This window comes from Phascolarctos cinereus, unplaced genomic scaffold (genome assembly GCF_003287225.1).
Source record: "Phascolarctos cinereus isolate Bilbo 61053 unplaced genomic scaffold, phaCin_HiC Scaffold_9;HRSCAF=440, whole genome shotgun sequence".
Classification (NCBI taxonomy): Eukaryota; Metazoa; Chordata; class Mammalia; order Diprotodontia; family Phascolarctidae; genus Phascolarctos; species Phascolarctos cinereus.
The window spans coordinates 14,869,899-14,896,482 of record NW_027556402.1 but is presented as its reverse complement, the minus strand read 5'-3'; the positions used below and the strand labels follow the sequence as shown (position 1 = coordinate 14,896,482).

Genomic DNA, 26,584 nt, shown 5'->3' with positions numbered 1-26,584 from the left:
ACACAACCAAAATGACTCAACGCCAACAAAAATTTGTTGCAAGGATTTGGATAGAGGAAAGGGAGGAGAATATGAAAATAGTGATAGTAATAGCGGTACCTTTTTCCATATTGAAATATTTATGTTTTTGGTGGTTAAGTTCATAATAAAAAAATTTATAATAAAGTATACCAATGCAAGATCATTAAAAACAAACCTAACTAGACTAGCTCCATGTCCTTAAAAAAAATCCACAGTTATACCCATGACTCAGTCCATGTGGTAATTATTTATTCCTAAAATAAAGAAAGAAAAGAAAAAAGAAACAAGCCATTAAAACATTCAGAGGAGAGCAGAAGTTCAGAAGGTGACATAGACAAGTAGGACAGTGTTAAATTGGAAATAAACCAAAAAATCCAAGCTACTCAATCATGAGTCTCCATGACATGTGTCATAGGAGACTCATGCTTTCATCTATTTTCTGGGTTTTTTATAGAGAAATGCTTGTGTTTGTTGATGGTTCTCAAGTTCATAATAATAAAAAAGTTCACATTAACGGGGAAACAAATGTGACTCAAGTAAAAAAGGACCAAGTGCTCTCTCCCAAGTCCAATCTTATTCAACATTTAATGGAGCTCTAAAAATCGGGGGCTGTTTTTTGCCCTTGTCTTGGCTCCTCAACACCCATGTCTTTCTGGCTGTGTTAGAGAAAAGGAAAAGAAGGAAGATTACCTTGGAGAACATAACAGGAAAGCACTGAATTTTTCATTGTTAGGGGACATGTAGTGGGGAGCAGTAACAACCCTCAATAATTTGTAAGGGAGCAGCCCCCTTTTTAATTGTAAGTGGAACGGAGCTCAAGATTGTAATGGGAATAAACAGGACAGTGAGAGTCAAGGACAAGGAAGAGGCTCTCAGGTGAGGCCCCTCCCAGATTCCCTAACCCCAATCCACTGGACACTGGCTCTGCCTAGGTTAATGTTTGCCTCTTGGGTTTATTGCATTTGCCTAGGGGGTTGATTTCAGTACTTTCTCTTGATTGATTCCAATAAGTTCAACGTCCACTGTTCCCCTCTTCTAAACTCACCCCTATATCTCAGAAGCAAGGAATTATCCTTAACCTGTTTGCCTCTAAGGAATCAAAACTTCTTCCTGAATCTTTACCTTTGGCCAATATTCATCACACCAGATGTGTATTTAGTGAATGCTTAGCTTTTAAAAATAATTAAAGTAGAATATACATTACAATCACCCAAACAAGCTTTTTAATGTGTCTACTATGAGCCAACCACCATGTTGGGCACTGGGGACCCAGATACAAAGAATGAAGCAATCCCTACTCTCAAGGAGCTAGGTAGAACAGTGGATAGAGTGCTGAACCTGGAGTCAGGAAGACTTGAGTTCAAATCCAGTCTGAGAAACCTATGCTGGACTCTACCCCACCTCACTGCACAGTTCAGCAAGAGCAGGAATGAAAGCTTCCCTTTCCCTCCAATGGACTCAAAGCGCTTTGGGGAAAACCCAGGAATGTTAACATTCTGTTGTTCATGGGCTATATGACTGAGGATAACGTGGCCATTGTGACACAGCGGTGTGAGGGCAGCAGTCTTTATAAGTCCACGTCCAGGAGACCAAATTTCGCATGTTCCAGCTTATCGACATCACCTGGCAGATGGCACAAGGACATCATCCACGGAGACATGAAATCAAATAATAGATTTCTTCATGAAGGTCTGACAGTGAAAACAGGAGACTTTGGTTTGGCAACAGTGAGATCGAGATGGAGTGGTTCTCAGCAAGTGGAATAGCCAACCGCTTCCATTCTCTGGATGGCTCTGGAAGTTATCTGCATGTAGGACAATAATCCATTCAGCTTTCAATCAGATGTCTATTCCTATGGCATTGTGCTGTATGAACTAATCACAGGGGAGCTACCATATTCATACATCAGCAACCAAGATCAGATTCTATTTATGTTTGGTCGAGGGTACGTATCTCCAGATCTCAGTAAGCTATACAAGAATCACCCCAAAGCCATGAAGAGGCTTGTAGCAGACTGTGTGAAGAAAGTTAAGGAAGAAAGACCTCTTTTTCCACAGATATTGTCTTCCACTGAGTTACTACAACACTCTTTACTGAAAATCAACTGCAGTGCTTCCGAACCCTCTCTGTACCGTGCAGCCCACACGGAGGACATAAACTCATGCACATTGACATCCACAAGACTCCTGGTTTTCTAGGCACATTCTTGTACCATCATCCCCAACAGGGAAGTCCCCAGAGTTCTGCTTTTCTTACTTTAATGCATGAGATGAATTTTTTTTTTTATCAGAAAAGGCTGCTACCAATTTCTACAATTGAAGTACTACAGGGACATCCTCCATGTTGCCTTTTTCTACTATTTGTTTGCTCAATGCAATGTTTTCTGCTCATTTTGTGTCATGTCATAATAGTGTCATTTTACCAATTACTAACAGACAACTTGCAATACAAGCCAATGTTTTAAAAATAGATGCCCTTGAACCTTTTTTTCCTCTACAGAGGCGGCTGTGTTTATTTGGCAATATTTTCTCTTGATCATTTTTGTTGAATCAATTAGTATTTTTATAGTAAGAATGGCTAAAATTCTTTGTGGGGGATCCTGAAAAGTTCTGGTCCTAGAGGATGTTTCCGGACAAAGATAGCAGTCCAACTCCAGCGAAAAGGGAATAATGAATTCTGAATACAAGTTCCTACAATGAGTGTTACTCATGCCAAGGAATTTTAATTCTTTTAAAAGATGGCAAGTTACCAGATAATTCTGCACATAGAAAACAATCTTGGGAAGGAATAAACTGTTCTCCATAGTACTGTTCTCAAATGGGGGCCATACATACAGCCTTGCTGCAATTACTGACCTAAGGAGTGATACCTTGGTACTTAACAGACTTCTTTCTTGCACCCAATGAGACATCCAGTTGTGGAATGACAGTCTTTTGAATGAGGAATTGCTATGCTCCACTCTCAGCAAGCAGAGTGACCTACCAATTTGAAGCTGTCTTCCAGGAGATACACTATATGAGGTATGAATTTAAAAAGATTGATCTTTCATTTGTATCTGGCCCCCCCAAAAAAATCTGTGTGTCATGTCGCTTTACAGTCATACCTTATATAACAAGGAAACTAAATATATACAGCTTTTTTTGATGGTTTGGAGTTCTGTTTTTATTACTCCTGAAAAAATGAATTTATTGTAAGCTATGGTTGTAGTGATTTATAGAAGGGAGGGCAGATTGGGGAAGGGGGTAATCAGAAGCAAACACTTCTGAGGAGAGACAGGGTCAAAAGAGAGAATAGAATAAATGGAGGGCGGGATAGGATGAAGGGAAATACAGTTAGTTTTCCACAGCATGACTACTATGGAAGTGTTCTGCATGACTGCACATGTATAACCTGTATTGAGTTGTTTGCCATCTCAATGACAGTGGATGGGGAGGGAGGAAGGGAGAGTTTTAAAAACGAATGTTAAAAATTACTTACATATGTAACTGGTAAATAAGATATACAGGCAATGGGGTACAGAAATCTATCCTGCTCTACACGAAAATAGAAGGGGAAGGTGATAAGAGAAGGGAGGGGTGATAGAAGGAAGGGCAGATTAGGGGAAGAGGTATTCAGAATGTAGGCCATCTTGGGGTGGGAGGAGGGGAGAGATGGGGAGAAAATTTGGAACTCAAAATCTTGTGGAAATGAACATTGAAAACTAAAAATAAATTAATTGACTTAATTTTAAAAAAAGAAACCTACACTGGTGTTCACATCTATAAAATGAGGATGATAATTGCACCTACTTCCTCAGGGTTGAGGATCAAATAAGATAATATCTATAAAGCTCTTTAGAAATCTTAAGGTGCCATATAAATGCTAGCTCTTATTACTCTAATTATAATGAAATGGAGGGAGGAAAAGAAGCCAATTAAAGGTAAACCATATAAACAAACAGCAGCCATTTTGTAATGCAACCAGGGGACACACTTGGGTCTATTCTCCACACCTGGCAGGAGGTAAGGTAGGGCTAGTAAGCAGCACCCTATCAGCTCCAATTACCACCAGCTGGCAAAGGCAACCCCACAAAAGCCTTGGAGGGAGTGGGGAAGGGGAAGGGGAAGGGGAAGGACGCCTATGTATTCATTCTTTGACCTCCAACCCTCTCTTCCATCATCTCTCTCTGACTTATTCCAGAAAAAACAAATTCACTGAAGTACTTGGCATACTAGCTTTTTTGAAATATCTCTCTACCCATTGGCAGAACCCTAAGAAGGAAATCAAGAAGGTGATGCATTTCCTGGGGAAGAACCTAGATGAAGAGGTCTTGAGGAAGATCATCCATCATACCTCATTTGAAATGATGAAAAATAACCCCTTGTTGAACTTCACAAATATATCGAGTAAAATGATGGATCATGATGTCTCCTCTCACCTGCGGAAAGGTAACGATTTTCCTGAGATTTCAATAACCATTTCTGTGCTCTCATTGTTTGGTGTGGTGGGAAGAAATTATAATAATGTCATTATCATCATCATCATCATCATTATTATAGAGGCTAGCATTTATATAGTGCCACTACACGTCACATGCCAGGCACTGTGCTAAGTGCTTTACAAATATTATTTCATTTGACCCATACAACAACCCTGGGAAGTAGGTGCTGTTATCCCCATTTTATAGATGAGGAAATTGAGGCAGATAGAAGTTAGGGGTCTTGCTACCGGTTTCAAATACCATCACCATCTGGTCACTCTCCCCTGGACAAACTCTCCAATTTGTGGGTATCCTTTCTGAAGTGGGGTACCCAGGACTAATCACAATACTGCAGAAGTGGTCTGACTAGGGCAGAGTACAGAAGGAGTCACTGTATTTCTGCTGATTCAGCCTAATACTGTTGCTTGAGTGGGGAAGGCAGGGAGGGCAGGGCTGCCACATCACAATGTTGTCTCTGAACCTACACCTCATAAAGACCCTCCAGTCTGGGTTTTTTTTTCTTTTTCACATGAGTTGCTTTCATGATCCCATCCATGGGCAGATAACTTCTTAAATATTTGTGCAAAACACTACCTTCAGCCCTATTAAATTCCATCTCTTTAGTTTCAGTCCACCATTCTGGACTTTCACGGATCCAAATCCTTCCATCTGATGGATTATCAATTCTTCTCAGCTTTGTGTCATACAAGTTTGATGAGCAAGCCATATAGGCCTTCATCCAAGGAATTAATAAAGATTTCAAACAGAAGAGGGTACTGTATAGAAAAAACTCAACCAGACACCCTTCTCCAGTTTGATATCGGTTTAATAATCACCCCTCTTTGGATTGAGGCAAACAATCTGAACTCACCTAAGTGTACCTTACATCTCCTCCATCACAAAGATCTCATGAAAAAGATCTCTATCAAAAGCCATATGTAGGATCTCATGAAAAAACTTATCAAAAGCCATTTATAGGATCTCATGAAAAAACTTATCAAAAGCCATGTGCAGGATCTCATGGGGGAAAAAAAACTCGTATTAAAAGCCATATGTAGGGTCTCACAAAAAAAAAAAACCTATTAAAAGTCCTACATAGGATCTCATGAAAACATTATATTCAAGGGAAGAGGGCAGAAGGCAGAATGGGCTTCCTCATCTCATCCTGTAGATGTCGCTAGAAGACTATTGATAGCTCTCCACTTAGCTGCGGCAGTCAGCTCTCTTCCAATGAGCTTCCAGCAGCTGTCCTTCTCCAGCCAATCAGCAAAGCAGAACCTCTCTTGCAAATTCCCAGCAAAGAAACTGACCAGTGGCTATTTCAGTGGGAAGCCTTGTGTGTTGTGCCTCTCCTGGGCTGGGCTCACTCTCTTGTTTCTTCTTCTAACACTTCTTCCTATGCCTTGCTCTCAAAGCATTTTCTCATGCTTCTTAACAAGCTCGTGAGTCAGATTAGTGCCTCTAGCTGGCCAGAGACCCTTTTGAGATGAAACTCAAGGACTCTCATAGAGGCTGCTAGATGGCTCAGTGGGGAGAGTACTGGACCTGGAGCAGGAAGGCCTGTGTTCAAATCTGGATTCAGATACTTCCTACTTTTGTGTCCCTGAGCACTTTGCCTGCCTCTGTTTCCCCATTTATAAAGTGGAGATAACAATAGCACCTACCTCACAGAGTTGTGAGGGTCAAATAAAGTAACATATCAAAGTACTATATAAACCCTATGTGGGTTCATAACTCGTTCCTTTTCTGTCTCACAAACAGATGGCTTCGAAGTTTCATTCCCTATCTTTTTTGTTTTTCAGGGATTATTGGTGACTGGAAGAATTACTTTACAGTGGCCCAGAATGAAATATTTGATGGGCTGTATGAGAAGGAAATGGCCCGAACCACATTGAAGTTCTGTACAGAGGTGTAAGGTGACCTGACTCTCAAGCTTGTGTTCCTGTGTTATAAGCTGAAGGCACCAGTAGCTAAACACATCCCCATCACCACTTGGTGGTTCCTCGGTGCCTTCTACCAATTTCTTATTGCCTTTTTCACATCCTTATCAAGTCCCTGGCCAAAAGGGAATGTAAGGTTTTACTTTTCCCTTGCCCTGATGGCTCTGAAAACAGTACACAATTCACAACTACTTTTCTCTACCCTCTGTTCTTCTTCCTTCTTTTTTTCCCTTTCCTCTTCATTCTTCCTCCTCTTTCTTCCTTATTTTTCCCTTTCCTCTTTGTCCTTTCTTCTTTCTCCTCCTCTTCCTCCACCTTCTTCTTTCTTCTACTAAAGGGACTTATATGGCTCATCACTCCAAAAAAAAATAATTAAATGAAACCTCACAAAGGGCAAAAATCGTAAAGGCTGACCCCGGCCTTCCATAAAAGTGGGCAAGGAATTAGTCACTGCAAGATCAAAGCCCTCTTTTATACCTTGTTCCCAGATTCAGCTTGTCTAAGGTTAGATGGCAATAGATCAAACCCAAGGATTTCTAGACAAGGCAGATTCAAATTGCCATGACAACTAGGATTCTCTGGCTTTTGGCAATCTTCTTATTTGTTCTACCTCTAGGCAAACACTTCTATATGGCAGAAGGCACTCTTTACCAACTCTGCCTATCTTTCAATACTTCCCTGTCCCCAGAGCCTCACCCCCACACCCCTGGACCCCACTTCAGTCTAATCTATGAGGACTTGGTAGTCTCCTACCTCGGTTTTGTTGACTGTGTGCCATTATGAAGTCTTGATCTCATTTTAGGTTCCCTGGTGCCTGAAAAACTCCCTCCTCACTTTCACTTCTTCAAAGGCCTACATGGGGATTATAATTGCCCAACTTACAATAAAAGAGACTGAGGCAGAGCTCTAAACCAATGGCACTTTCTTGAAGTGTCCATGGTCCCTTCTAATGAAGTGGACCTCAGATCTTCCTCATGATCTGAGATGCTCCCTTCTTCCAGTACCTTGTTTTTGTAGGGTTTGGTACCCAAATATGCAAAAGAGGCATGGCAAAATACAGAATCTCATTGGTTGATAGACCTTGGCTCTTGAGAGCCAAAAATGACATATCAGCATGAGGGAGGGGAAGGGGGTCACAGGTTGGATGAAGCATGGGGCATCTCCACTGACTAAGTGGTCATAAGATGGTCACCTGCTTATGTTGTATGAGAGAGAATGATCTGGAGGTATAAAAATAAACTCAGCAACTTTCCAAAGTACTAAGACATCACACCCATGCTAGATTTGGACATGGAATTGAGTGAAACAGGATGGAGATGTCTACATCAAAGTTTGAGGCCCACTATAAGAACCTATCTATCCATACACAATTTATGTAAAATATCAAACTGATTAATGCTGATTGGAATAGAGTAAGGGTCCAAATGAATTATTTCTCACACCTAACAAGGCTTAGTTCAAGTAGCAGTTCCTACATAACATCTTTCCTGATTCCCCAAATTTTTTAAGCTTCTTCTTGCCCTCAAAAAAGGGGATGGAGGGAGGGAGGGAAGGAGAGAGAGAGAGGGAGAGAGAGAGAGGGAGAGAGAGAGAGAGAGAGAGAGAGAGAGAGAAAGAGAGAGAGAGAGAGAGAGAGAGAGAGAGAGAGAGAGAGAGAATGAGAATCTGGCAGCTAGGTGGTACAATGGATAGAGTGCTGGCCCTAGAATAAGGAAGACCTGAGTTCAAATCTGGCATCAGACACTTACTAGCTGTGTGACCCTGGACAAGTTACTTAACTTGGTTTGTCTCAGTTTCCTATCTATAAAATGAGCTGGACAAGGAAATAGCGAAATCACTCCAGTATCTTTATAGCTGAAACAGGCACTGTGGAGCACTTAGATTTAGAGTTTGGTTAGACATCTCTGACGCCAAGGTCATCCACTGCATCTCAAGCCATCACCATCACCATCACCTCGACCCTGTCCTACCACTGGACTGTGATGACTCTGGAGGAGAGAGTGAGGCTGGTGACTTCCTCACTTAAATCCAATTTACACACAAATCAAAAGACATCACCCATACCAGTGCACAGGTTGAGAGAATCCACCCCAAATGTTTGCATGGACTATTTGTGCCTGACTTGCGGTAGAGCAGCCAGAGCTCATATTGGTTTGATCAGACACAGTCGAACACTGTAGCTTGACTCTAGCTAATGATGTCATTTTGGTCCTCTTCAAGAACAAAGGACAAGAATCACCACATGACCAACAAAGCCCAGCAGCAAGAGATAGAGAGAGAAATTCCATTTAAAATAATTGTAAATAATATAAAGTACTTGCAAGTCTACCTGCCAAGACAAACCCAGGAATTACACAAACACAATTACAAAACACTTTTCACACAAAGTCAGATTTAAACAAACAGAAAAATATCAACTGCTCATGGGTAGGCTGAGCCAATATAATAAAAATGACAATTCTGCCTAAACTAATTTACTCATTCAGTGCCATATCAAAATGGGTGTATGATTTAGATATAAAAGGTGATACCATAAGCAAATTAGAATATCAAGGGAATTAATAAAAAAAAATACAAAGGAAGGTAGCTTAGCAATACTAGATCTCAGACTATATTATCAAGCACTAACCATCAAAACTACCTGGTATTGGCTAAGGAATAGAGTGGTGGATCAGTGGAATAGGTTAGGCACACAAGACAAGGTAGTCAATGACCATAGTGAAGTAGTGTTTGATAAACCCAAAGACCCCCGCCTTTGAGATAAGAACTCACTATTAGACAAAAACTGCTGAGAAAACTGGAGAACGATAGGGCACAAACCAGGTAGAGATCAACATCTCACACCGTATACCACGCTAGGGTCAAAATGGGTATATGATTTAGATAGAAAAGGTGATACCATAAGCAAATTAGAAGAACAAGGAATAGTCCACCTGTCAGATCTATGGAGAAGGGAAGAATTCATGACCAAACAAGAGATACAGAGCATTATGAAATGTAAAATAGATAATTTTGATTAAATTAAAAAGCTTTTGCACAAACAAAAACAATGCAACCATGATGAAAAGGAAAATCAAAAGCTGGGAAATAATCTTTACAGCAAGTGTCCCTGATAAAGGGCTCATTTCTCAAATACATAAAGAACTGAGTCAAATTTATAAGAATACAAGCCATTCCCCAATTGATAAATGGTCAAAGGATATGAATAGGCAGTTTTTAGATGAAGAAATCAAAGCTATCTATAGTCATGTGAAGAAGTACTCTAAATCACTTTTGATTAAAGAAATGCAAATTAAAACAACTCTGAGGTACCACCTCACACCTATCAGATTGCCTAATATAACAAAAAAGAAAAATGATAAATGTTGGAGAGGATATGGGAAAATTGAGACCCTGATACACTGTTGATGGAGTTGTGAACTGATCCAACCATTCTAGAGAGCAATTTGGAACTATGACCAAAGGGTAACCAAAATGTGCATTCCCTTTGATCTAGCAATACCACTACTAGGTCTGTATCTTAAAGAGATCATTAAAAAAAAAAGGGGAAAGAACCTACATGTACAAAAATATTCACAGCAGCCCTTTTTGTGGTGGCAATATATTGGAAATTGAGGGAATGCCCATCAGTTGGGGAACAGCTGAACAAATTGTGGTATATGAATGTAATGGAATACTATTGGGCAATAAGAAATGATGAGCAGGCAGATTTCAGGAAAACCCAGAAAGATTTGTATTAACTGATCCAAAGTGAAATGAGCAGAACCAGGAAAACATTGTACACAGTATCAGCAGCACTGTGTGATGATTAACTATAAATGACTCAGCTCTTCTCAGCAACACGATGGTCCAAGACAAGTACAAAGTGCTCATGATGGAAAATGCTATCCACAGCCAGAGAAAGAATTGATAGACTCTGAATGCAGATCGAAGCATACTTTTTTCACTTACTTTATTTTTTGTGTGTTTTTTTCTCTTTTAATCTGTGTCTTCTTTCACAGCTATGACTAATATGGAAATGTGTTTTACATAATTGCACATATATAACCTATATCAAATTGCCTACCATTTTAGGAAGAGGGAAGAGGAGGGGAGGGAGAAAAATTTAGAACTCAAAATCTTGTACAAAAGAATGCTAAAAATCGCCTTGACATATAATTGGGGGGAAAATAAAATCCTATTAAAAATAAAAAGGAAAACATCTACATAGAAACTGTCCCTAAGTTAATTGGCTGTGAAGGGGGAATCCATTTCAATCAAAATACAAAGTTCAGATTCCTTGGCCACCCTGAGGCAGTTAGGTGGGGCTGTGGAGAGAGCCCCGAAGTCCAGAAGTTGTTCAGTTATTTCAATTATGTTCCATTCTTCCTGACCGCATTCGGTGTTTTCTTAGCAAAGATATTAAAGCAGTTTGCCATTTCCTTCTCCAGCTCATTTTACAGATGGGGAACTGAGGCAAACAGGGTAAATGACTTGCTCAGGGTCACACAGCTCATAAGTGTCTGAGGCCAGATTTGAACTCAACAGGATGAGTTTTCCTGAAGCCAGGACTGGCACTGTATCCACTGAGCCACCTAGCAGCCCCTAGAAAGTCAGGAAGACCTGAGTTCAAATTCATCCTCAGATACTTACTATGTGACACTGAGCAAATCACTTATCCTGTCTGCCTCAGTTCTCTCATCTCTAAAATAAAATGGAGGTAGCAATAATACCTACTTCCCAGGGTTGTAAGGATCAAATGAAATAATATTTGTGAAAGGTTTAGCACAGTGCCTGGAATATAATAGCACTTATTATAAATGGCTTTTCCCTTCCCTCTGTTGACTGAGTGACTGGTACTTCAAAATTAGAATCTGAAATGTTTGGGGATTGCCAAGTTATGTCATTATTTGTTGTTCTTTGTAGAGACATGACAAAGGATAAAGATTGCTTATTGGAGGAAAAGGAGAACAGATAATAAATCTCCCCAAAGCTAGGAAGACTAGCTAGATAAGATTGGAGATGGGAAAAGACCTTGAAGGACTGGAGCACTGTGCTATATAGAATGAGGTGAAGTTCAAGAGGAATAAGGACAGTTAGGTGGTTCTGCAGTGGATAGAGCACTGAGTTTAGAATCTGGAAGACTCATCTTCCTGAGTTCAAATCTGGCCTCAAACACTAGCTGTGTGACCTTGGACAAGTCACTTAACCCTTTTGCCTCAGTTTCCTCATCTGTAAAATAGGCACCACAACAACAATTTAAAAAGTCAACTTACAAGCTCAGAATGGGAGAGGCATGAACAAGCATAAAAAAGAAAAGTGACCCGGGGACTTCAGTGGGCTGCAAGCACATTATTAAGAAGCAGTGGGGTATAGCAGCCAAAAAAATCTTAGAGTACATTCAGAAGGACACAGCTTACAGGACAGAGAGGTGATCATGGAGTCTGATCTGGAGTATTGTCTTCAGTTCTCTGCTCCAGAGTCAAGGGGCATTGACTAGAGGGATGGATATATAGCCTGGAGGAGGGCAATCATGTTAGTGGAAAGCCTTGATGAATCAGTTGAAGGAACGAATGTTGTTGACATTTGACGTAAAGATAATATATGGAAAAGAGGACATTCAAAGAGGACATAAAAGTTGTCTTTGAGGATGCAAAGGACTGTTGTGTAGAGAAGGGGCTAGACTTTTTCTGTTTGGCCCCAGAGGGTTGAGCCATGAAGTTGCAAAGAGGGAAATTGGGGCTTGATGTCAAGAAAAACATTGAGACAATGAGAGTTGCCCCAAAGTGGAATGGATGCCTAAGGAAGTGGTGGGTTCTACCCCCTTGGAGGTCTTCAGGCAGAAGCTGGATGGTGGGCATTTGTTAGATATGTTATATTTTGGGTGTGGGTTGGACTGGTTGGCTAACAAAGGCTTATTTCAATTCCAAAATTCCTTGATTCTCTGACTGTGTGAGCTACCAAGTATCAGCCTTGTCTTACAAGTCCTTGAGCATCTGCCTCAACGGCCACTGGAGGGCAGTGGCCCAAAATTGCTTGGATGGTGTGTTTAAAAAGATACAAAACCAAGAGTGGGAAGATATGAGATCAAGTCTCTGCCTTGCGATTTTGTGGTTGTGTGGTTTTAGGGTGTGTTATTTAAATCCTTTGGGTCCTCAGGTTACTCTATAAAATGGGGGCAATATTTACCCAGGTTTTCGAAGAGCTACAAACAAGAGAGACACAGCACAGTGTCTGCATGTGCAAGCACACTATCACGTGGAGAGCGCTGGCCTTAAAGTCAGTGATCAGTCAACAAGCTTTCATGAGTGCTCACCGTATGTCAGAGACTGTGCTAAGTAAGCACTGGAGGTGCAGAGAAAGGCAAAAACAAAACAAATTAGAGAATAATCCCTACCTTCAAGGAACTCGGAGTCTCCCAGTCTCACGTCAGCAAGACCTGGCTAGCACTGACGTCAGGCAGCGACGTGGCTCTGTGGATAGAGTGCCACAAATATGGCCTCAGACGCTTACCAGATGTGTGACCCTGGGCAAGTTAACCCTGTTTGCCTCAGATTCCTCATCTGTCAAATGAGCTGGAGAAGGAAAGGGCAAACTACTCCAGCATCTCTGCCAAGAAAACCCCAAAAGAGGTCACAGAGACTGAGAAACGACTGAACAACAAGCACATGTAAGCTATTATTAATCTGAACCAGAACTTTCTTTATGGCCTGTGGTTAGTACAAGATATGAAGGGGGGAAGAATCAGTACTTGGAATCACTGCAATATGATTCATTTCAGATAAAACCGAAATAAGAGGAGGAATTTTCAGATACTAGAAGTAGCACAGGGATGAAGGTGTGGGACAACATGCCATTTCATTTCTTTATATGTAGCTGAGAGCAAGTGATCCTTATAATCTTTGGACAAAGTACACATTGAGAATATGCATCCAAGGACCATGGAAATCTGGTCCTGATATCTCTATGGCAATGACAACTCAGAATTAGAAACCTGAACCCTTTGGGGATTACCTAATTGTGTAAACATAGGGTCATAATTTGTTAGGATTTTGTTTGTTTGTTTTCTTTTTGTATTTACTTTTGTACCTTTGGGAGCACAGCCAAAGGCTTGGCTATGGACCAAGATGGTAGAATGTCTGTCACTGGGGACAGCTTTTTCTTTTTTTTTCCCCTAAGCCCCACAGGGAACTTCAGACAGACGATCCAGAGTTCGGCCAATCTTGATCTTTAGGGTAGGGTTTGTGATGCAAGATGCAGAAACTGAGCTTGTGGGACATAGAGAGGCAAGCAAGAAGGCAAAGGAAAGGATGCCATTGTAAGCAGGCAATGCAAGTGGGACCATGGAAAGGGAGAGGGAAAGAGAGACCTAGAAACAAAGAGACAGAGAGTCCAAGACAAAGAGAGACAGACACAGGAATGAAATTTGCTTCACATGGGGACTTAGAGATAGTTTAGAAAAGTCGGGCAAAGTAAGAAATTGGTATTCAACTGTTACAAGCCTGGCAAGTTGTGAATCTATATAATCCCTAGAGCACAGGTTCTCATCCTGGGCTCCATGAACTTTTTAAATTATTGTTTTGATGACTGTATTTCATCATTACTGCTTTCCTTTGTGTTTTATTGCATGCATTTAAAAACATTTTTCTGAGAAGGGATCCATAGGCTTTACCAGACTGCCAAAGGGGTCCATGACCCAAACATGATTAAGAGCCCCTGGGCAAGAGATGAAACTGTGAGCTGGTAAGAATCACAGGCTGCAAAGGGGAGATGAAATGGGAACCCTTCACTTTCCCTTTTTTTCTGGTGGTGGCCAGTCACCATACGGTCTTTGAAAACCAAGCTCCCATGAAGGGAGAGGGAGGGAGTTGCTTAGAAAGAGGAAATATGCCTCTGAAGAGAAATGAGCTTCTAGTAAGGCTCTATCCATATGAAAGGATTAGGAATGAGTTGTATGGCAGACTTAATACCTCCTCTGGTTCAGTGGATGATTGGCAGCTTGGCTGTGAATTACCACCTGCTAAATAAACTTTTTTTTTTTAATCTGAACTTGAGATTTGATTGGTATAATAAACTGGTGTTGAAAAGACTAGCTCTGCCAATGTAGGTAGGTAACTGTTCTGAAATGTACGGTGTTAGAATATCAGGCTGTATTTCTTCCACGGCCAAGTGACTTGTATAAATAGATGGTGTCTGAGAATAAGTTTGGGATTGCTGGATCACAACTTAAAAGACAAGACTTTTAGAGAGAGAAGGAACTAGACTTACAACAGCTGGTTTGATTTTGTAAAAGACATTTGTCTGGAGTCATACAAATCTAATTAAAAGGGCTTTTTTTTAAAAAAAAGATTTGGTCATAGGCCAGCTAAGTGGCACGGTGGATAGAGCACTGGCCCTGGAGTCAGGAGGACTTGAATTCAAATCCAGCCTCAGATACTTAATGGCTGGGTGACCCTGGGCAAGTCACTTAATGCCAATTGCCTTAAAAAAAAAAAAAGACTCAGGCAACCCAGTCTGGAAGTACAGGGGATACTCAAGGGCCAGATCTCACTGTGATCAGCCTGAGTTTTATCTGCTCTGCTTTCCTTAGGTAGTCTGGTGACACCACTCCCTGCCTCTCAGAGACTCATCATATTAATGCTAAATTTAATGTGGACATTGGATGAACTTTAGCCCACTATAGCTCAGAATCCTGACCTCAAAATATCCACCAGCCTCAGCTTCCGCAGTAGTGGGATCACACTGGTGACGGAGGCCTCCCAACAGCCCTGGAGAAGGACTTGAGGCAGGTGAAGGTGACAGTGAGAGATGCTGGTAATGTCAGTAGCACTAAGGCTCACAGGCAGGCTGAGGACAGGAAGAAATGCTGGTCACAAAAAGTGACATTTTGGGTTTGGATTTAGTTTTTGGGTTTTTAGCTTCCCAGGAAGATAGGATCACTGATTGGCTGGATAGCATGGTGATAAAGGCAGAACTATCATCGCTTGGTTTTGTCCAGGAGAAGGAGCAAAATGAAAAGAAAAGGAGTTGAAAGTCAAGATAAGGCCAGGTTTGGAAGAGATTTAAATGCAAAAGGGTGCAGTTTATGTTGATCCTGGAGGCAATCTGGGAACCACCAGGGATTATTGGGCAAGAGGCTAAGTGGTCCAATCTGAGCTCCAGGAAAATCTCTCCAGTGGCTGCCGGAGGGGTGGGGTGCATTGTTGGAGAGGCCAGTTGCGGGTGTACTTATGAAGAGGTTTTGATGTGTGGAGGAAAAGAGAGCACTTTTCTCCTTTTTTCCTCTAGTGAATGTCCTGAATTAATTTCAGTGTTGATTGATTTGCTCTCCTTGCTACCCAAGAGACTCTATGTCTTCTGCAGCCCACAATCCAAAAGCATCCAGTCCAGGCTGCTCAGCTTTCCTTGCAGTCTTAACTCACACAGCTGCACTAGCTCCTGGAAAAACCATAGCTTTGACTAGATGGACCTTTGTTGGCAAGGTGGTGTTTCTGCTTTTTAGCATGCTGTCCGCATGTGCCACGGCTTTCCTTCCAAGGAGCAAGCCTCTTTTAATTTCATGGCTGCAGTCACCGTCTGCAGTGATCTTTGAGCCCAAGAACATAAATCTGGCACTGCTTCCATTTCTTCTCCCTCTATTTGCCAGGAAGGGAAGGACCAGTTGCCAAGATCTTGGTTTTTTTGTTTTGTTTTGTTTTGTTTTTTAATGTTTAGCTTCAAGCCAGCTTCCACACTCTTCTCTTTCACCCTCATGAAGAGACTTAATTCTTCTTCACTTTCTGCCATCAGAGTGGCATCACCTGCATATCTGAGACTACTGATATTTCTCCCCAATTCTTCACTTTCTGTTCTCAGAGTGCTATTATCTGCATACCTGAGGTTGTCGATATTTCTCCAGGCATTTGAGTTGTAGGAAGTAATCACTAGATTTTCCTAAAGTCCTGCAAAAGCTATGCAAAAAATCCATAACAGCTGTGAGCCAGCTTCCTCCCCAAGGAAGGGGATTTCTTTCCTAAATGAATGAATGAATAAAACATTTATTAAGCACTTACTTTAAGCCAAGCATGGCGCTAAGTGCTGGGGATTCAAATAGAAAAGGAAGACTATGCCTTTGTTCAAGGACCTCACTTCCTAATGTGGGGAGACCACACACAGAGAGGTCCCATCATCCTTAGCGTACAGCAGGAAAGCAGATGTTAATGTATTTTCTTTCATGTCATTCTCACTGACAAAAATCATATCGGTTTCTGATGATGAATCAGTTGACTGTGCCAAGGACCTCGGTGGCAAGAATGTTCCTTTCTGGCCTTCCAGTGTCTGTGGCTGTAGCCCCTGCAGGACCAGAGACTAGACTGCCTCTCCCCAGGGGCTGCTTCCCAGGGCGGTGGCTACGGACGCTGGCCTGGAAGCCTTGTTCTTGGGTTCAAGGTCCTGGGCTCTCTCCATCAAGATCTGAGGGGAGATGTCAAAGGGGAGGTGGTGATTCAACTTGCCTGGCACAAGCCAGTCCTCCTCCTTCCTTCCTGTCTTTCCTTAGGGTAAAATCTGGAGAAGAATGCTAATGATTGAGATAAAGGCTAAAAGTCACCCCGCTATCAGAGCTCCACGTTTCCAACATAACACAATCGATTTTTTTCCACATCAACTATCTCCTGAGAATAAATTCCAGTCTAGGTCATTGCTTCCAGACTCATATAATAAGATAATCTAGTTCAGAGTCCTTTTGGATGTAATTAAGGGATACAGGAAGCCCAAGAGAAGGTCTAAAGAGATTGGAAAAAATCTTTGCTTCTCTCCCCTGAACTGGACTGTCTCTTGCCACAAGATTCTATCAACAACTATTTACTAAATGTGGAATTTGCCATCATGGTCTGAGTTTGAGTTTAAAAGGCTAGCACCCACAAGGCTACTAGGTGCTTTGCCTACAAAGGATTTCTCCCTCTTCCAGAGGACCTCAAAGCAAAGCCTACTCTTCTAACAAACGCATCATATCCTAATTTGCATTACACTTCTCTGAGAAGGTGTCTCCCTCCATTTATTCCTGCTCCAAAGGCCCCATCACAATGGGTGAGTGACCTTTGGTTTCTTGAAAGCAATGCCCACGTAGCCTTGTTCTAAGTCACAGACTTGTTCCTTCAATTCTCAATCTCTCTCTACAACAATGGATCTTTGACAGGGTAAGATTCACACGTTCTAATCTAGTGACTCAAAAATCATTGCAATTCTGCACCCAAGAGGGAATCTGCTCATCCTTGTATTAGCCAAAGTAGCTAGAAGTCATGCTAGTTTTTTGTTTTGTTTTGTTATTAGGCAATTGGGGTTAAGTGACTTGCCCAGAGTCACACAGCTAGTAAGTGTCAAGTGTTTGGTCTGAGGCCAGATTTGAACTCAGGTCCTCCTGACTTCAGGGCCGGTGCTCTATCCACTGCACCACCTAGCTGCCCCGAAGTCATGCTAGTTTTAAATTAGAATGTTTCCTTCAGATTTTCCCATTTAGATTACCTTCAGTTTTTCAGGGCTAATCAATGTTATAAATACTGTCATAGTCTTTTCACAGGTCTCTGACCATTTGGTAAGATCACAGATCTCAAAATGAAAGGGACCTCAGAAGTCACCTATGACAATCTCCTTATTTTACAGATGAGGAAACCGAGTCACAGAGAGGCTAAGTGATTTGTCCAAGATCACTTAGTATAGTATTTTAGTAGTTTGGGTCTAATTTCCCTGTGGCAAGTGGGCATTGTCATTCTAGCATATAGCTGTGTACATTTTTCTGGATAACTAGACTTAAAAAGGTATTTAAAGTAGCAGCTCTCAAAGTATGGTGTCTAGACTCCTGGAAGACTTCTGGGGTCTTGTGAGATCAAAACTATTTTCATAGTAATACAAAGATGTTATTTGTCTATTCAAATACTTCTCCCCTTTCCAATTACATATCTGTAAAAGACTAGATTTTCTTCATATACTTCAAGCAAAATAACGTATCAATTAAATGTAGAATCAATTAAATATAAAGCAGAGAATCCAGCTGTCTACCACTAAGCCAAACATTCAAGAAATGTACAAAAATATGTAAACAATGTCACTCCTCTAAATTTTTTTAATTTGGGAAAAGTTATTTTCCTTAAATATGTTATTTAACTCAGTATTTCACATAGTTTCTAGTGCTACCAATTTCTTATCCTTCTGTCTCCTCTTATGTTGCACATTATTTTCAGATGAGTTTCCTTTTTTACTTCATTGAATGTTTTTTTGAAAATTAATATAACTTTCATATGCATTCCAAATTCACTGCAAAACTTTACTTTTAGGGAATCAGAGCTGAATCTGGCAGGTTTACTGGTAATTTTCATCTTGTTAGGTAAAGCATTGACAATTTTTTTTTCTTGAGAACATGCAAATAGGTGGTATATTATAATTCCTTTTAGGCTACTTTGCTTCCAATTTACTAGGCAATTAAATTCTGCCAAATTATTCAGAAGCTCCACAGTGGTAATGATGGACCCCTAAAAGGAAAAGACATTGAAAGCAACCAAATCTCAGAATTTTCCCATACATTTTAGCAGCCCAGATCACTGTACTAATCACTGGTGATATAAATACAAAAGAAAAAAAAATCTTATTTATTTTATTTAATTCCACATTAAGAGTTGAGTAACAAAGTCCCCATCATTCCATTTCTTCTTGGACCCCTCTCCTCAAAGAACCAATGAGGCCCCTCCGAAGGAGTCCTTCCAGATAAGAAGCAGCAAGGGTACCTCCCTTGGGCAGAAAGAGAGGACTCCCCTTGGGTGAATCCCAAGTTAATCTCTTCAGGACAAAGAATTGGAGAAGCCCTAAAAGAGGTCAACAGTCAGATGACTTCTGGGGTGGAGTGAAATGCTTTTATCCAGATTGGTAGCAATCTGTTCTAAATTGTGGTGACTGCCTCTAACCCATAGGAAAGGCCTTCATCTTTGTTCTACCCATTTTCAAAATGGGAAAAGTCCAGAAAGGGTTTTAAACTAGAGAAAATTTTCAGTTTTAGGAGGTATTAGCATGTTTCCCCATTTACAGCTGCCCCTAGGGCAGCTAGGTGGCAGTGGAGAGAGAGTCAGACCTGAAGTCAGAAAGACTCATCTCCCAGAGTTCAAATCCGGATAGCCTCGGATAGCCTCACTTTTCTGGGGGAGGACTAGCAACTCTGGTGTGAAGGCTTTCTGAGCCCTTTTCAGGGCTGCTCATTCACCTTTGATATCCAACTATTTACACAACTCACCTGTGGCTCCAAGATGCTTCCGTTAAAACTGTCTCAGGAGCCAAGCTAAACCAGGCTGAGGGTAAATGACCAGCCTCAAACATGTTGGGGAATGAAGGGGATATCCACCCCAAGCATGGAAGGCTTCCCCTGATAGAATGGGCAGATGAGAACAATTTGTCCACGCCACGAAGCAGGCCCCTGGAGTGCCTGGAGCTTGGTTAGACTCAAAGACACCAAGGTCATCTTTTGTCATTGCCACTGGATTTCCATGAGGCTGACAACTTTGAGAAGCTCCGCCTCACTTAAATCCAGTTCACTCAGGACAAGTCAAGACTCACCCCATAATGTCATTGGTCCTCTTCAAAAATGAAGGTCTAACAACAGCTAGCCCTCCTAACTTTGACAGAACTGGGACGGAGCAGAGAGAGAGAAAAAACCTTTGAAACATCTCAGTTGAACATTTTTCACCTTTGGCTGGTCACACCCCAGAACAAAGTTCAGCAGGCTTTACCAGGACACAGCATACAGACAAGGTTAGACCACAGAGAACAAGCAAGCAAAACATTTATTAAGAGCCTCCTATATGCCAGGCACTGTCCTAAGCACTAGGGATACAAAAAGAGGAGACAGTCCCTGCCCTCAAGGATCTTACAGACTAGCAAGGCAGACAACTCCCAATGGATCTACAGAGCAAGCTATATACAGGACAAAGGGGAAATAATTAACACAGGGACGGCACTGAAATTAAACAAAAAAAAAAGCGATCAAAAAAGACAATCTCTCCAACTCAGGAAAAGCAAAGAAAAACCAAAAAGAGTCCTGCAAACAGTTTCCTGAGCCAACTTTTAAAATATCTCAGATGTTTTCACCACTGGAATCCCAGGAATCTTTGCTTTATCTTCTGTATCTGAAGTCTCAGTCTATCCTCGAGCTAAGCCAAGAACTGCTAAACACCTGCAAACAGGGAGGGAGAAGATTTTTATCATCTTTTGGCCTGGGGTCTGACCCAGGAATTTTGGTGCTATTGAATCTTCAGTCATGCCTGACTCTTCATGACTCTATCTGGAGTTTTTTTTGGCAAACATATTAGAGTGGTTTGGCATTTCCTCTTCCAGTTCATTTTACAGATGAGGAAACTAAGGCAAACTGAGTTAAGTGACTTGTCCAGGGTCACTAAGTGTCTGAGGCTGGATTTGAATTCTGGTCCTCCTGACTCCAGGGCAATCACTCTGTCCAGTGAAACAACTAGCTGCCCTCCGATTCAGGTTAACCAGAGGCTGTCCTCCGATCTCTCATGGGACTCAGAAATATATAAATAGGGGAGGCAGAGGCTATCCTCAGCCTCCCCTCTGGGGGTCCTGGAATTGTTCTTTCCCTCTGGTTGAACACATATACTCTCCCACTCAACCCTAATTAGGCCCCAGTAGCCTAATTGCTTATTTTGTCTTGGGATAAGAGACCTTAAGTCCTTAGTCTCAGTCAAGGTATTGCCTGGGGAAAGAGCAAGTCATCCCACAGAGGCACAGGTTCACACACTCAACCCTTACGTTTTTACTTTCCCTGAGACAGGCCTTGGGAAGCAAAGGAAGATGCTGGGAGGTGAGCCCCTGTCCCAGACAATGGCTGACATCATCCTAGAGGGGTCCCTACACAGAGAAAATTATAAGGGATGAAAATAAGTCATAATCAGAGAAAAAATTTTCTTTCAAATTATTTTTTAATTTGAAAATAACTTTTCAAATTTTCCAAGTCTGCCCTAATTTCAATTCAGCTTCTCATGGACATGAGAAAGGGAAATTTCATTTCTTTTCATTTAATTTAAAAGGAAAATAACACCACTCCTTCAGAGTAGGAGAGAAAGCCAGTCATCATAAGAGTCTAACTGGATAAAATTTTAGGTTGTGTGCGCTCTAATTAACTGTCCTGCATGGTAATTAGATGGTATAGTTCAAGTCATTCCACCATGACAGGGAAACTCAAATGCCCTTCCTCCTGCAGAATGGAGCCTGGACGCTTAGGGACGGTTCCCGTAATAGAAAGGGCTAGGGGTGCCACCTCCTGGAAAGGACAGAGAACTACAGGTAAATTAATGGGGCACAGAGAATGATTGGCGAGCCACAGGCACTTCATACCATCTACCAGGGACTAACACTGCAGAAAGAAGGGAAATTATTAAAAAAAAAAAAATTAAGGTTGATATCACCTGCAAAGAGCTGCAGAAGGAGCCGGCCACATACAGAATGAGAGGGAAAACGAGATGGAAGCTCAATCCAAGACTATTAAGAGATGGAAGCTGGCAAGTGTGCTTATTGGTGAATGGTTGTTGAAGCTTCCCATGAGCTCTGATGGAAGGTTTTGTTTCCTGTCTTTGACCAGCAACTAAACTTTTTCATCTCCAAGTTTTGTTAACTGTGTGCTTGTAAGGGGAATTGGTGACAGCTCATGAAGTAGTGACACAAAGTAGCATTTTCCGATTTCATGGGTGGGGGCAACCAGCCAGAGGGCTGAGAATTTACCTGGGCCCTTCTGGTGTGGTGGATAACTCTAGAATATTCCCAGAGGAGCAATTATCCCAACTCCCACTTACTCCCACTGACTTCCTTTCCCTTCCCACTTGGCTTCTCACCTGGACTTCATCATTGACTCCAGAATCTCATCTTCTAGTAAGATCAAATCAATTCTGAAATTCCCCTCTCCTCAGCACCCTCTGCCCCTTGGGGATTGGAAAGGGTTGGAGGGTGGATTTAGGAAAGTTCCTACCAGATCCTTTATCCTGGGAGGGGACCTAGGGCAGACACACCCTCCCTTTTTCAGTTTTCTTTGTGTAGAGTCTTCCTTCATCACCCTGTGAGCTCCCTGAGCTCAAAACATGACATAAAATGCTATATAAATGTTAGCTATTAAAATAACTTTGACCCCAGGCCACACTTTGAAAACCACTACTCTGCCAATTGCCCTAGAATCTATTAGGAGAATTTTTATGAATCTGGGGCACAGGGCCATTTCTCTTGGCCTTACCTGGTTAAAACTTGACTCTTGACTAGTGGAATGATAATAGTAAGGGAAGATTTTTGATGTTCCTGAGAGATAAGAAACCAAAAGGGAACTTCAGTCATTTAACTGGTTTTATTTTTGTGAAAGGATCCCCCTGGCTCTGAGCCTTGGGCTAACTTTAGTGACATTAGAGAAGCATGAGATAAGGATTGACTAGGCCTGTGTGATCAAGATGGTTAAGAAAAGATTACTTACCTGTCTCTGATGTAATATTTCTCTATACAAAGCTTGGTCTAGGGGCAGCTAGGTGGTGCAGTGGATAGAGCTCTGGCCTTGGAGTCAGGAGAACCTGAATTCAAATCCGGCCACAGACACTTGACACTTACTAGCTGTGTGACCCTGGACAAGTCACTTAACCCTGACTACATCACTAAAAAGTGAAAAGAAAAAAAAAACTTAGTCCAAAACCCAGTCTTAGTTCAGGATTATTTTTCTGAGTCCTAAACCTGTGCTTAAGCATAAGAAAACCTAGGTTTTAACCTCTAGAGTTTCTGTGTTGAGACAGCATTATTTGGCTGCATATGAACTCAGTGAGAAATAATTTTCCCCAATAAATCTAAAGCAAGAGTTCTTAACGTTTTTGTGTGTTGTAGACACCTTTAGAAGACTGGCAAAACCTATGGACCCTTTCTCAAAATCATGTTTTTAAGTGCAAAAGAAATCAATTATATTGAAATAAAGATATAATTTTTATTTTCCCATTCAAATTTATGGACCCCCTGAAATCTAGCAACAGATCCTTGAGACTCTGGGGACCCCAGGTGAAGAGCCCCCAGTCTAGGGGTTGTGGTTTCTTTTGATGCCATTCTTAAGGGCTTAACAGGATAGTTCTTATAGAAAATCCCTCAGCCATGGAGCTGAAATGGACCTCAGTGACTATCTAAGACCATGTGGACACAAAAGGAATCCCCACAGTAACATACCTAACAAATGGCCATGCAGCCTTTGATTGAAGATTCCCTGGGAGGGGGAACCCACCAGTCCGGACACAGCCCATTTCACCTTGGGATAGCCCTACCCATTAGGAGCCTTTAATCTGATTATTTTCCATTTCCAACCATTACTCCTGGCTCTGCCCTCTGGGGTCAAAGGAAGCAAGGCTAATCGCTGTTCTGTGGATCAGCCTTTCAAATACATGAAGGCACCATCACCTCTCCCCACCTGCCCACCCCCAAGCTCTAACTCCTTGGACCCATCGCCATCTTGACTGCTCTCCTCCAGAGCTCCCCAACTCAGCAACAACCTCCCGTCTAAAATGTGGCTCCCAGAACTGAACCTGATACTTGGGATCTAGTCTGACCTGGGCAGAGAATGGTGGCACCATCACCTTCCTACTCTGAACATGGTGCTTCCCTTAATGCAAACCATTTAACACTGTTGACTTATACTGACTTCGGTTGGGTTTCAATCATGTCTGACTCTTCATGACTCCATCTGGGATTTTCTTGGCAAAGATAATGGAGTGGTTTGTCATTTTCTTCTCCAGCTCATTTGACAGATGAAGAAACTGAGGCAAACAAGGTGGAGTGAGACTTGCCCAGAGTCATTCCATTTCCTGGCCACCATTTCCCTATGAGTACTGTCTCTGCCATTAGAATATAAGCATCTTGAAGGCAGGGACTATATTTATTTTTAGTATTCAAATCCCCAGCACTATAGCACAATGCTCAGCACATATTAAGTGCTTAATAAATGCTTTCATTCATTCATTCATTCACCTAACTGGAGATCAAAGACACAATTTAATTAATTAATTAATTGCAGCTGCTACAGAAAGGAGTAGGTTTGGATAAAAGTTGTCTCCTGGAGACACTTGCTTTTAGAAATGGAAAACAGAGTTGTTTAATGTGAACTTAGACATGCCAACATTAAGTAATCCCCTCCACACACTGTTCTCTTTGCCTCCTGTTGACACGAGCATTTTCATCCACCTTATAAAAGCACTTTGTGTTCCCCAGATAAAAGGAGACTCACAAATTCTGAGTGCTGCATCACATGGCTCTGTCTGGCCATGAGTGCACTCTTCTGGTCAGAAAACCCAAAATTAATTTTAAACTTCAGGATTAACTGTCATACTGTGTAAAGTGATGAGATTAAATGACAATACTGGAGGAAGGGAGGTTAAGCACTAGAAAGGGTCACACTAGTGATGGAGACTTGGCCATCTCCTGACTCCACTCATTTTGTATTCTTTGCCTTCTCCATCATAGCCTGTACCTTCCCCACCCCTTTTCAGCTTTCTTTTGTGAATTATCTTCCTTCATTAGATGGTAAACTCCTTGAGGGCGGACTGTCTTTCTTTTCTTTATTTGTATGTCCAGCACTTAGCAAAGTGCCTGGCATATACTAATTAGTGTTTATTGACTATCTACAGTGAGGCACTTCTTCCTTGGGGCAGTCTCCTGACCTGGTATTCATCCCTGCACCTCCTAATCCTTCATCAGCCCAGAACTGTGCTACAAATCCATAAGGCTATTCCTGTTCCCTCATTTGTCCCTGGTCACCATCCCCAGGGTCCCATCAACATAGCACAATCCATCTCCAGGATCTGTCTTCCCCCTCCTCCTGCTTCCCTCCCGTCTCTAGTCAATATTGGTGGGATTTATGGGGAAGGTCCAGATACTCTGAAAGATGGGATTCGTCCTGTCCTGGTGGGACCATAACAACCAGCTCCGTAATCACACCGTATGCCACACCTTCCGTGGGCAACACCTAGGATTGCTGTTTCTCCTTCTCAAAGAGGACCCAAACATCAGGAGGGTGGGTCTTGACTCACAAGTGATTGTATTTGAGTGACTTAGAGCTGTGCAAAGGCATGAGCTTCACTCTCTCCTCCAGTCATTGGAGTGCAGTGGCAAGATATAGGTCAAGACAACTGGTAGTGATACAGGTAATGACAAGAAGTCTATACCACAAGTCAACTCCCTCTTCAATTAAATTTGCCCCAGACAGGGCCTGGAGTCAGGAAGACTCATCTTCCTGAGTTCAAATCCAGCCTCAGACACTTACTAGCAGTGTGACCCTGGGCAAGGCACTTAACCCTGCTTGCCTCAGTTTCCTTATCTGTAAAATGAGATGGAGAAGGAAATGGCAAACGCCTTCAGTATCTCTGCCAAGAAAACCCCAAATGGAGTCACAAAGAGTCAGATGCGACTGAAAAACAACTGAGCAACAAAAAAACCCCAAAATTCTGTTATAACTCTGCCCTTATCCCCAAGGAGTTTCTGGGTTTCCTCCCAGTGTAACAGCCAGCACACAGCTTTTAGGTGGTGTCGGAGCTGACAGCAGCTCATAGCTGCCTGCCATCAAACATGAAGTGGGAAGGAAGTGGTGAACAGACCCTCTTAGTGTAAGCAGACAATGAAATGTGGAAACACTGGGCTGCCAACTTGGTTTCTGACAGCCGTTTCTCTTGGGAATCATAATCTGCTATTGACCCCAAGGGACTTCCTCTGGAAATCTCTTCTAGAGCCACTGCCAACAGAACTTTCATTCCCAGACTTCAGGTTCCCTTCCCTTCTAAGTTGGTTTCAATGTGCCTAGTGAACATATGAAGTCAGCTAGATCTAGAGAGACTTCAACACATTCAGAACATCTCCATTCTAATTTTCTCAATCTAGCTGGATTTTTAACAATAGAGTTACATGTGACTTCTAGTTTCATCATGCTAAAATTGTTTTTCTCAATTAGCTTTTCTGTGTTCCAGCTTTTTGAGGTCATCCATCCTACACTTTGGAATTGTGTAGAATGTGGGACGGAGAAGTGAGAGACCAGAGACATAGAAGCCAATTAGAAAGATACTGCAGTAGTACCCGGGAGAGGTGATAAAGGCCAGGTAAGTGGGAAGAAAGGGATACACTGGAAAGATGTTGAACCAACAAGGAAGAATCA

At 41.8% G+C, this 26,584-nt stretch overlaps 2 protein-coding genes across 3 annotated transcripts in view; one reads left to right on the top strand and one right to left on the bottom strand.

Moving 5' to 3' along the window:
• Window positions 1–7,679, top strand: part of LOC110209826 (sulfotransferase 1B1-like) — a 31,679-nt gene extending 24,000 nt beyond the window's left edge. For both annotated transcript variants that reach the window (XM_020988545.2, XM_078148301.1), the window contains exons 7-8: window positions 4,268–4,448; window positions 6,283–7,679. In XM_020988545.2, the coding sequence (XP_020844204.1) occupies window positions 4,268–4,448; window positions 6,283–6,395 (294 nt within the window). In that variant the 3' untranslated portion in view covers window positions 6,396–7,679. The remainder of the gene's footprint in view (window positions 1–4,267; window positions 4,449–6,282) is intronic.
• The window catches only part of LOC110209830 (uncharacterized), a 106,453-nt gene that overhangs the window by 11,343 nt on the left and 68,526 nt on the right, over window positions 1–26,584 (bottom strand). The gene's annotated exons all lie outside the window — the stretch shown is intronic.